At 43.6% G+C, this 12298-nt stretch overlaps 1 protein-coding gene across 2 annotated transcripts in view; it reads left to right on the forward strand.

Annotated features, from left to right (window-relative positions):
* The first annotated feature begins 1128 nt into the window (after positions 1 to 1128).
* Positions 1129 to 12298, forward strand: part of RAPGEF3 (Rap guanine nucleotide exchange factor 3) — a 76625-nt gene continuing 65455 nt past the window's right edge. Inside the window, exons 1-3 of one of the 2 annotated variants that reach the window (XM_034419308.3) lie at positions 1129 to 2007; positions 3440 to 3655; positions 4197 to 4325. In XM_034419308.3, the coding sequence (XP_034275199.2) occupies positions 2002 to 2007; positions 3440 to 3655; positions 4197 to 4325 (351 nt within the window). In that variant the 5' untranslated portion in view covers positions 1129 to 2001. Of the gene's footprint in view, positions 2008 to 2141; positions 2297 to 3439; positions 3656 to 4196; positions 4326 to 12298 lie in introns of those variants that run through there. The other variant, XM_087886666.1, reaches the window with a different exon arrangement.

Consider the following 12298-nt stretch of genomic DNA (forward strand, 5'->3'; position numbering starts at 1 on the left):
TGCCTTATGAGCTTGCTGAATTTCCCTGGATAAACTCCAGCAAATCAACTCTGCAAACTGTAGATTCTTCGATCAGATAAGGAAGAAAGCCTCCAGCTGAATCAGTGGCTTAGCACCATTAGTCCAGAAAAAAATTGAGCCACATGCTCCTTTATTTATTAGGCTGTATTATTATTAGCTAAGGAAAATAGAAACATTTTTTAAACATGTGATTGCAAAGATAATGTAGGTCAGTTGACACCAGCACCTTAACTGACTGGCCGAAAGTCACCCAGTGGGCTTCATGCCTACGGCAAAACTGGAACTCACAGTTTCAAGCCTGATGCTTTCACCACTACACAAAACTGGCTCTTTACCGCAGCATGCAATAGCAAAACCATAGCTGCTTTCTGTTTAGAGCAAACCACAGTTCTATTATTTTTAATTATTTTTGTGCCTTGCGTCAGTGTGGATTTTTGGCGACTGCCTGGACAGGTTTTCTGTAATTTTTCTGGGCAAGATTTCCAATGTTTGGATCAAGATCATCCAACTGGCTTTGTGCCCAAGGTGAGACTAGAACTCACGGTCTCGAGGTTTCTAACCCGATCCTTGAACCACTACACTAAACTGGTTCTCGTATATTATGATTCCTTGCACAGTCAGCCAGATATTTAGCCTGGATAATTGTTACTGTACAGCTTGTTGAGCGTATTAGTTCATGCATGGTCTATGCTATGCTTTAACCATAGATATTTGAATAAACCATGTTTTCCAGGGTTCTAAGGTGTAAACCACAACGAGGGAGCTTTACCACATGCTATCCCACAGCAAAGCAAACAGCATTGAGATTGGGAAGGGTAAAAAAAAAAAAAAAAGGGTCTACTGCCATCCTGTGGCCCGGTGTTGCTCAGTGCCCTCCATATAATCAGCCCATCCTGTCTTGCAGGTTGCTCTAAGGGTACAACACACACCATGTTTGGAAGAAAAGGACAATACAAGTACAAACAGTAGGACAATAGCAAAGAACAGGACGGGGAAACGGAAGAGCCAGGGTAGTGTGTGTATATACACTGCTTCCAATGTCGAACAGGACCGAGGAGGAGACCCAAGTCCAAGTCTCCCTTAGTCACAGAAGCCCCTCCCCCCAACCTCCCTCACCTCAGTAACCTCGCAAGGTGAAGGTTGTGGGTGTAAAACGACCCGTAGGGTAAAAACGGAGCTCCTGAGAGGAAAAAATCAGGGTTAAAAGCAGGACCCCAAAACAGAGAAACGAGAAGATCTGGGTAGAATCGCGCGTGGTTTTCTAGCCCACTCTGGCTGCGATAGGCTCAAAGAAACGAGGCCGGTCTGATTTCTGAGCGTCCATGGACTTCTCCAGGGCGGGCGGGCCGGCGGCTTAGTGACTTCTAGCAGCGCCTCGTCTTCCCACCGGCCGCTTTGAGGGGAGCCCCTAAGCCGGCGGCCGCTTTGAGCTCGGGACTCGCTCTACCAGAAGCGTCGCTGCCTGCCCGTTTGCAGGTTCCGAGGGGGTGGAGTGGGGTGGGGGAAGTTGCTCCCGGGCTTTTCCAGCTGAATGCTTCTGGGCTCAGGGCCAAGGGCTCTCCTGGCGGCAGCCTTGGCGGCGCTTTTTCCTACTTTTCCTCCCGTCCCGCGGCTCCAGAAGAGGGAAGGTGCGAAAGGAAGGGGACGTGCGGGCGCGCTCCCTTTCCCTCTCGCTGTTTGGTGCGTGTGTGTGTGTGAGTGAGTGAGTGAAGAGAGAGAGCGAGAGCAGGAAGCCAAGAACGAGAAGATCCTGGTGGCTCCCGGGCGTGCCGGCGAAAGATTTTTCCAAAAGGAACAGGCACCGACCGGGTCGCAACTTCAATCCAAAAGAGATCGCGCTCGTGCGCTTTGTTACGACTCCCCCCCCCCCCCACGCCCCATGATCCCATTTCGTTGCTATCCTAACAGCGTCGCGTGTGACTCCCGAAGGCTGCGGGCTCCGCTGCGCCCAAAATTCTCAATGAGGACCAGGCACCGGACATGAAGGTAAGCGTGGGTCGCCTTCTTGGGGTGGGGGTGGGGGTGGGGGTGGGGAAGGAGAGATTCCTGCTTTCGGCGGTTCTCCACGGCCGGATTTAGGAAGGTGGGCGCGGAGCTCCGGCACAGAAGGAGCTGGGGTTAAACCTGCTGTAAGAGAAAGAGGTGATAAAAGAACTTTGTAGCCACCCCGATCGTCCAACGCTTCAAAAGTTGGTAGAAGAAAATACCGGATAGGAATTAAAAGGAAAAGGAGTGTTCTCAAAGCAACCGTGGTCGGGTCAGGTCAGATTTTCAGGTCAGATCTCTCATTTATTTATCACAAGATGGATTTCAGACACACCATTCTTCTCTTGAGTTCTTTTCCTCCCCCAATGAATGCTGTGGCAGAATCATACAAGTTAAAAGTTTTGACTGCTCTAAAGTGCAATAGAATACCATATATTTGTGTGTGTGCGTGCGCGCGCATGCGCTTGTATGTATGTATATATGAATATATATGTACATATGTATATGTATATATGTGTGTGTATGTATGTACTGTATATGTATATATGTGTGTGTGTGCATATGTATATGTACTGGTATATATGTATATACTAGTACATAAACATATATATAAAGTGTTTTTCTATCGAGACACCTGGTCTACCCCAGCATGTGGGAAGGAGCATACTGCCTCCCTTTCGTCTTTCAGCTCCAATCCAGGAGCCTTCAAGGAGTCTCATTCACAACAAACACAACATTTTATTCCAGCAAAATATAAATTATATATATATATATATATATATATATATATATATATATATATATATATATATATATACACATACACACACACACCTGTGTGGGCATGTGTGTGTACGTGTGTATGTATGTATATATGTGTGCATATGTATATGTATATATAGCTGTATATATATGTGTGTGTGTGTGTATGTATATATGTAATCCTTGACTTACAACAATACATTTAGTGACCGTTCAAAGTTACAACAGCATTGGAAAAAGGGACTTATGACCATTTTTCACACTTATGACCATTGCAGCATCCCCATGGTCATGTGATTTACATTTGGATGCTTGACAACTGGTTCATGTTTTATGACGGTTGCAGTGTCCCTGGATCATTGTGACCTTCTGACCAGCAGAATCAATGGGGAAGCCAGATTCACTTAACAGCCATGTTACTAATTTAACAGCTGCAGCGATTCACTTAACAAATGTAGCCAGAAAAATCGTAAAATGGGGCAAAACTCACTTAACAAATTTCTCACTTAGCAACATAAATTCCAGGCTCAGTTGTGGTCGTATGCCGAGGACTACCTGTATACGTGTGATAATAACACTGCTCTTTCAAGAAGAATATCCAAGGCAGACAGGATGGGAAAAAGGAATTGTTCCTGTGTTCTTTCTTAGCTATTTTTTCATGTTCCCAAAGGTGGCTTGGACTGGGCACGGAAGGTGGAATGTCGAACTTCCACCCGGTGAGGTTGCAGACTTGTCCCAGTTCTCCACGGGACTCGTGGATCCGATCCCTGAAAGAAACCTCCTCTACGAGCTTTGGAAAAAAATGCACTTGTTCCGCAGCTGCAGCTATCGGATCCAGCTGGAGGGGCAGATGAACAATGCCCCAAGGATCCAGGGCATCCGATGGGTAAGTAAGAATGCTTGCTCGCTGCAGACAATCGGGTCGGTCCTATTTTACATGAGCTATTGGCCAATTTGTCTAGGCTCTGAGGCTAGCACGCTTGGCCCCGGAGAGGAGACCACTTGGAGACTCAAGGATTGTAGTTCAAAGAAAAGTGTGAGGGATATGTCCATGTAGGAGCGTTCTCCTCCCCGTAGGCAGGAATATTAGTGCGGCTGAGACAAATCATTCATTTAATATTATGCCTGTGAGTCAGAGTGACAGCAGAGTGCTGACATGAGCAGGGCGAAGGGAACAGCGTGCTTTTGCTTTCAAGCAGGATGTGAAATCTCTTTACATCACCAGAATCTGAGTGTGCATTTTATTTTAGCATGGGCCTAACAAATAGTCCTTGTGTTTCCTGAGAAAGTTTACATCTTGTCCCTTAGATCTCTTCTGTTGTCAGAAGGGGTCTGTGGTTGATTCCCCTCCCCCCTATTTTCTTTAATATTGCTGTTCTTAACAGAAATGTGTTGGTGATTCTGTTTGTTTCTTTTTGTTTTCTAAGAATGATGCTATTGAATGGCTAAAGTTGTCCCATGCATGGTCTTGTTTATCCTTTATGGTGGAAATTTGCCTGCTCCCGAAGAGTTCAGGGTTACTTGAGTCGATCCTCAGATCATCAGACAGTGTACAGGTAGTCCTCGACTTACGACCACAATTGAGCCCAAAGTTTCTGTCGCTAAGTGAGACATTTGGCAAGGGCCCCGTTTTACGACTTTTCTTGCCGCACTTGTTAAGTGAATCACTGCAGTTGTTATGTTGGTAATGTGGTTGTTAAGTGAATCTGGCTTCCCCATTGACTTTGCTTCCCAAAAGGTTGCAAAAGAGGATCACATGATCCCAGGATACTGTAACCTTCATCAATATGAATCAGTTGCCAAGCATCAGAACTTCGATCATGTGACCACGGGAGTGCTGCAATGATTGCGTGAAAAAATGGTCATAAGTAACTTTCTTCAGTGCTGTTGTAACTTTGAACAGTCATTAAATGAACTGTTGTAAATCGAGAACTACCTATATTGGAAGAAAGAGAATAGTACCGTAAATGCAAAAAGCAAGAACCAATTTAGCAGAATATCCAATTCTAGCCATTGCAGATTGATTTATGGCAGAATTATCTACTCTTAAGGCAGTGGTGAAATTCAGATTTTTTTACTACCGATTCTGTGGGCGTGGCTTGGTGGGTGTGGCACGGCTTGGTGAACATGACTTGGTGGGCATGGCAGGGGAAGGCTACTGCAAAATCCCCATTCCCACCCCACTCCTGGGGAAAGAATATTCCCATCCCACTCTGGGGCCAGCCAGAGGTATTTGCTGGTTCTTTTTAAAGATACAAGTGATTGCTTATTTCATCTTGCAAATATGTACTTTTTACCTATGGGTAAGATACCTTTACATTGCAATTTGCATACAGCATGTGTTAATACATGAATGGCTATGATATTACACTATGGTGAGAACAATTAGCATTTATCTATCTTATATGGTTGTTGTGGGGATTCTCCATGAGCTTGACAGGATAATTTTACAGAATGCATGTTAATAACATTTCAGTGTACTAATCCCCCCAAAACAACAGAATGAGTATGCAAAGACCCTTCCCAAAAAGGATGGCTACAATCCCCATGATCCCCACCCAGCATATAATATTCAAATTCCTGCTCAACTATGAAATTCATTAATCCGGTTCTCGCATATTAAGCCATGCTGTATTTCAGCACGTTTAGTTGAATGCATTTTTTTTTTCATTTGACAGTTAGAGCAGCTTGTGGAAGGCCACATTCCCAAAGCTACTAGTGGGACAAAAAATAAAATTGATTTAATTTACTTTGAAATAAAACCCAACATGGTTAATATAGCTACTTTCCAATTGTGTATTTAATTATCTTTCTCAATATTGCATTAAACATTTAAAGATCAACAACAACTTTTAAAGATCTCTGGGGGTTAAGCTCAAAATTTTCAGGGGTGGGGGGAATATGGAGTGTTGCAGCCCTTAAGACAGGGGTGAAATTCAGCAGGTTCTGATAGGTTCTGGAGAACCGGTAGGGAAATTTTGAGTAGTTCGGAGAATAAGTGCCACTTCGATTTTAGGGCTGTTTCAGCTCTTTCCAAACCTTTCTGATTAAGCCATGATTTTCTTACATAAGCTTCAGAGCTTAACTGGTGATGGGATAATTATATTTCCAGTATAATAATGAGTTGGATCCAGTTGCTTATCCCTTTCACAAGATCAAGAGGTAATTAGGGTGGCTTCTTTCCGCAGTTTTCATGTTACCGTATCTGGCCAGTGAGTAAATACTCTTTTATTTAAATCAACAGTTTGAACTAGGAGTACTCTTTCCTTCCCATTCTTTCTTTATTCAGATGACTGGAAGTATGTGGGAGGATATATATATATATTTACAAATATTCTACTCCAAGATCTGTGGCTTTAGAAGATGTTCAGAGATATGTGTATGACTTGGGGAAGGAACAACATTCTCTGAAGTATCTGTTCACCCTTTTTCTCCCTCCCTCCCCCTCTCTGCACACACACATACCCATCACAGTTGAAGTGGGAAATAATGGATGGGAACATTTTTTGCAGCTTTTTTAAATTTCAAAAAGCTTTATGTTGCATTTTGAAGTTTTCTTGGGGTGGTTTAAATCTTTCATTGAAATCTCCAGGTAAAATTTAAAAGTCACTTTTAGTATATCAAAATGCTCGACGAATAAAAATAATTTTGCTTGGCCATCAGATAAGGAATAAAATAATAGGAGGGGTATTTTTCTAGGATGGACAATCCAGAATTGGGAAAAAAGATCATCTCCTAGTTGGTCATCATCCTGGTCACCTTCAATCTGGGAGGGCACTCTGGCCAAAGTTTCTGAAGAAATATATATAGGACAGGTGTTCCTTCAGAGACTGTGGTTCCTAGCCATGAAGGGCATTATCTAGTAGCTTAGTACTTTGAATTGGGAATGAAAACAAATAGGGATCCCAGTGATGCTGATAATATAATAGTGACTGAATAAATTCAAAATGCTTGGTTCTGATCAGCGTTCTGCAGGAGAAATCTGGCACCTTCCCCAACTCCTGATCACAATGGAAAATATATTTTCCTCATTGGAGACACCTCAGATGATTAGCATCTATGCGCACTTAACACAACGTTTGTTAAGTTTTTTTGCTCCATTTGTGGTTAGGACTACTCTCAGCAATCTTTGATGAACGAGAGGATTCTCACGGTCTGGCTTGCTAGTCTAAGCTCTTGCTTTTGATCTTGTCTGTAGAAATCTATTGGCACTGGCTTCATGATATTCATGGCTGTTACTGGGTTCCCTTTGGTGATTTCAACCAGATGTGGGGGAGATAATCTGGGCCTTGGTTGTCAGAATGAGCTGGAAAGTTTGCAAATGGAATGTGTAAAATGGTATCGCTTATAAGATCCCTAGATTCAGCTTTTGAATTTCCCAACTTCGATCACTAGCTTTATGCTCCATCCTTTGTCAGTGGCTGTACTTTCTTTCAGCTCCCAGGCAGGTGGCAGCAATTAGAGTCAGTCTCACTAACTGAGGTCACACCTTGGGGGGAGCCATTGTGTGGTTTGGTTGGGGTTCACCTGTTGCCTGCATGAAACCAGCCACTGTGGCTCAGTTAGTAACACCCTGATGAAAAATCATGACGTAGCAAATGTATAAATAACATCCCCCTTTATTTTATTGTTTCTTTCTTATCACCACAAAGTTCTTTTTATTACAGATCTTTTCAGGGAAAGTCACCTTAAAACAATGGTGAAATTCTTTTTTTTTTTACTACCAGTTTTGTGGGCGTGGCTTGGTGGGTGTGGTATGGGTTGGTGGGCATGGCTTGGTGGGTGTGGCAGGGGAAGGATACTGCAAAATCTCCATTCCCACCCCACTCCAGGGGAAGGATACTGCAAAATCTCCATTCCCACCCCACTCATGCTCTCGTTATCTCGCGTTTGGATTACTGAAATGCCCTCTACATGGGGCTGCCCTTGTGGTGCACCCGGAGGCTCCAGCTAGTCCAGAATGCGGCCGCATGGGTTGTTACGGGAGCTTCCCACTAGTCCCGTGTTACACCACTCCAGCGCGAGCTGCACTGGTTACCGGTAGTCCTTCGGATCTGCTTCAAGGTGCTGGTACTTACTTATAAAGCCCCTCATGGCATGGGCCCGGGATACTTGCAGGATCACCTCCTACCGGCCTCCCACCACCCAGTGCGTTCACATAGGACTGCCTCCTCCGGGTGTCTTCCGCCAGACAATGTTGGCTGATGGCGCCCAGGATGAGGGCATTCTCTGTGGGCGCACCGACGCTCTAGAATGGGTTACCCACTAAGCTCCGGACGGCCCCCGACCTCTGCTCTTTCCGTGGTGACCTGAAGACATGGCTTTTCCAACAAATTGTCTGATCTGCTGGGAGTCTTAGTTTTAACTTCTTGGGGATTTTAATTGGATTATTTTAGTATTAATTTTATTGTTCCATTGTTTTATCTTTGTGAGCCGTCCCGAGTCCTTCGGGAGAAGGGCGGCATATAAGTATGAATAAACTAAACTAAACTAAACTCTGGGGCCAGCCAGAGGTGATATTTGCCGGTTCTCCGAACTACTCAAAATTTCTGCTACCAGTTCTCCAGAACCTGATGAATTTCACCCCTGCCTTAAAACCTTATAGTGAGGGAAGGAAAAAAAGGGAAGAGCTACCAGTTTGGGGAATGGGACCTCTCCTATTTGAGAATGGCTCGGGGAAGGGATGCATCCTTCCCACTCCTGAAAAAAATATGGTGTAATCCAATATTTGAGGACCCAGTTTGTGGGGGCAATAAGCTGACTTTGTATAAATATACAAAAGTATGAAGGCTATTGCTTAACGCATTGTAAGCCGCCCTGAGTCTCCAGAGAAGGGCGGCATATAAATCAAATTAAATAAAAAAAATATTTCTCAACTTCAGCAACTTTAGGATTTATGGATTTCCACTCCTAGAATCTCAAACTGACTTGAGATTCAATTTAAAGTTGCAAAAGTTGAGAAACGCTGATCTGACCAACTGTTTAGCATTGTGATTAAGTTTAAAGTAGCAGTTTGAGTTCCTTGGTCACCGACAAGTAACCAATAAACAAACCGAAAAAAGCCTGTTCCTTTGCTTCTAAGCAGGATGTGCAAGCACCCACGCCTGCCTGAAAGCTATTTTTTTCCGAAAATAATAGCTTTCTTTTAGAATCCAAGGAGTAAAAAGATAGCCTCGGCTTATTTAGGAGTGCAAAAAAAAAAAAAAAAAAAGCACTTGGTACAAGCTTAGAAAAAGTGGTTTTCTTTCTAATTATTTCCTAAGGTCAGGAAGTGCTCTGGGATTTGAACCTTAGTCTGAACAGGGAGAAAAGAAAAATATTTTGCAGGAGTTAAATGTGATTCAAATTAGGACCAATAGACATAAGCCAGCAAAGAGATCCTTGGGCCTTTGAGTTAGAGGATTTTGTTCAACAGAGAGTCTTCATTTCCCTGACTAAAGAGCTGCACACTCCCTACCACCCCCATTTCAAGGAAGGCAGCTTCCCCAGGGAACTTCTGGCTTTTTTCTTTGGTCTAAGGAAGGGCGATACCAAGGCATAGCCAAACATAGCTAGGAAGAAAAGGACAGGCTCCTGGTTTGGCTTCCTGCCTAATTTGACCGGATTTCTGGCGACAGACGGACTCCCTGGTCTCTTGCAGCCACCAGCCGGAAAAAGCAGGGTGGGGTGGAAGGGGGAGAAAGGGGAGGTGACAGCTCTCTTCGGAAGTGGCTTGGCCTCTGTGAGTTTGAGAGGTTGCCTGGAGCAGTGGCTGTTCCATTGATCACATGTGCAGTGAACTCTGAGAGCAAGGCAGGTGGTCAAGTAGATTCCTCATGAAAAAAAAAATCCTCTGGTGCAGTCAATTTCAAACGGTTTCAGGGATTTATCTGTTCCCCACTTCAAAACCAGAAATGGTAGGAAGGTATAATCACTGTGAAATCAAATCCAGGCACTGCAGAAAGAAGATAAGTTTGACCTACCCGTGGAAGAGTATAATCTTAATTATTCTCTGCTACAGAGTAGTGTTGTAGTGGTAGAGCTGCAGTGGTCTATGTATGCACCCAATTATTGTGCTTGCAGAATTCATGAGTCAGAACCCATCAAGTAGAGACTTTTAAAACTACCATGATGAAGAAAAGCCGTGGCTTGGCATGATCAGTATATGTGCCAGTGGAATCAATGCAACAGAGGATAGAACTGTAGTTGGAAGATTAGGCTGATCGGAGGCTGTGGGGTAGTCTTTGTTTGATGAAGCAGTTCCAAGAACTTCTCCTTAAAAATTTAGCATGATAACATTTAACATTGTGACTTTGGAAGACGGTGAGACAATGTAGAGAGAAGGCTCCACTCACATCTTGTCTGGACACATCCACAGAGGCAAACATTTTAGCAGGCCCTGCAAGATGCTGGGCAGGAGCGCACTTGAAGAGCTGAAGATAGGATGGGCTCGCTCTTTGTTACTTGTCAGTGTTAATCACTATCCTGCTTCTCATCTAACTTGCTTGTAGATCATCATTAGCTGCCTTGGGGCTCCAAATAGTGAATGGTTTGGAATTCCGGGTGTTGCTGTACCAGTGCACCATGGGAGCAGTCCAGTGGGGAAGGTTGATTTACTGTAATGAAGACAAACTTTCTTTTTTTAAAAAAAAAAAATACCCACGTCATTATACGTTCTTATAAATCTTCTCTATGACACATTTCTTATCCTCTCCTCTGAATGATCTCTTAGAATTAAAGAGATGCCCTGCTCTTGGAGAAGAGGCATCTCCGATACCAGTTTCTCAAGAAGAGAACCAAATGAACAACCAATCATACGATCAACTGACCACCCTGGCACACAAGGCATTTATAAGCTAAGGAGAACAGGACAGGAAAATCCTGCTGATGATGTTACCTAGTCTGGTAACGAAAGGTTCAGAAACTAAATTGAAATAAGCTTGGAGAGCAAAACCACTGCCAAAATCTAAAAACTGAGCTACAAGTATTTTCTATTTTACCTATGTCACCAGTTTCTCAAGGTCAAGATTCATGATTTGGGCATTACATCAAAGTGTAAAGAGAGGAAATGGCCCAGCTATTGTGAAACTCCAGGTGGTTATTAGGACAGCATAGGGACCCAGATTCAAAGGGCAAAATGTGGTTTGGAGCATGCAGGGAAACAGTGTCGGCCCTTATCAGGAAGACTTTAAATAGCTGCTTCATTTCCTGAGCTTGTATGGCTGCCTCATACACAATCCCAAGAAAAGCACTCCCAAATCCCATTTTATCCTTGAATCCGGATCTCTGCACTCCTCCAGGTCAGTTGAGCTACCTTTCCTTCGTTGCAACAAATGAGGATGCTGGAAATAGAAGGCTTGTTGTGCTCCTCAACAAAAGGTAGGTTATAAATATAACAAATAATATCCTCCCCATATAGAAATATCTAAATATGGTACCTGCAGGAAACTTAGTATGACAGAGAAAATGCTAGACTAGGATCTATGTAAACTGCAGTCTAATTTTTTTATACGCGGGGAGCTGTTCTTTATGAAAGAGCCCATTGGGTTCCTGCTGACAGTGTGAGGGAGGGTGGGCAGGGCCCTACTCTGTTTCTTATTTTGAGAGGATTTATTTTTGGATGGCAGAGGGGAATAAAAGTGTTGTTTTTCTCAGGACTGCTGTGAAAGCAGAGAAGGCATGAGCTGAGTGACAAGTAACACTTGGAATAGGAAAACCTTATTATTCCGTCTCTTGAGAATTCCAAATGCTTTCTTTCTGATGGGTAGGACAAAAACAGGTAGCAGTGAGGTATGGAACCATGGAGATGATTCCATAGTAAGCTGGCAGGGGAGAGTCAAGAAATTTATTTGAGCCACATTCAAGCAAACCAACGGCAAATCAATTATTCTCTGCCCATATTTTATCTGCAGATTCTTACCTGAATCAGAATATCCTGGACTTTACTAGGGAAAGATGGGCAGGACAAAACACCTGTCCTGCAATCACATCAGATGATTCTGTAGCTGTATTTGCAGGTGTGATTCCACATATTCACCCTGGATTCCCCGTGGTGAGTGAGACGGGCATCTTGTGTAGTAATCTGGGATTCTGCACAGAGTGGAGCCTGAAGAAACAGCTGAGCTGCTCTATAGATCAAGATTACCAACTGTGAATTTGGTTTTTTGGCTCCTGGGGGCAGCCTAATAGGTCATTCTCCAGGAAATAATCAACACTTCTTTGTGGATATAATGCTACCGGCCTTGAAACTGGTGAGTGGTATGTTTTGTTGAAGAAGCCTTCCTTAGATTTGACCTTCTTTTGTCCGGTACCCAACTTTTCCTTTTGAGGAAAGGTTATTAAGAAGTTGCTGGGGAACCATGGAAGATTTTGGAGGAAATAAGTGCAGTATCTGAATCCTTTTCAGTTAGGCTTCTGGTCCAATCATGGGAAAGATTCTCCACTGCTTGCTTTGGTCAATGACTTTGTCAGGGCTTAGATGGGGGGCACCGGGCGGGGGGGAGAGTGTTAGAACTATAAGTGGCATTCAATACTGTATTATTGATCATGG

This window comes from Pantherophis guttatus, chromosome 2 (assembly GCF_059756535.1).
Source record: "Pantherophis guttatus breed Tessera chromosome 2, ASM5975653v1, whole genome shotgun sequence".
Lineage (NCBI taxonomy): Eukaryota > Metazoa > Chordata > Lepidosauria > Squamata > Colubridae > Pantherophis > Pantherophis guttatus.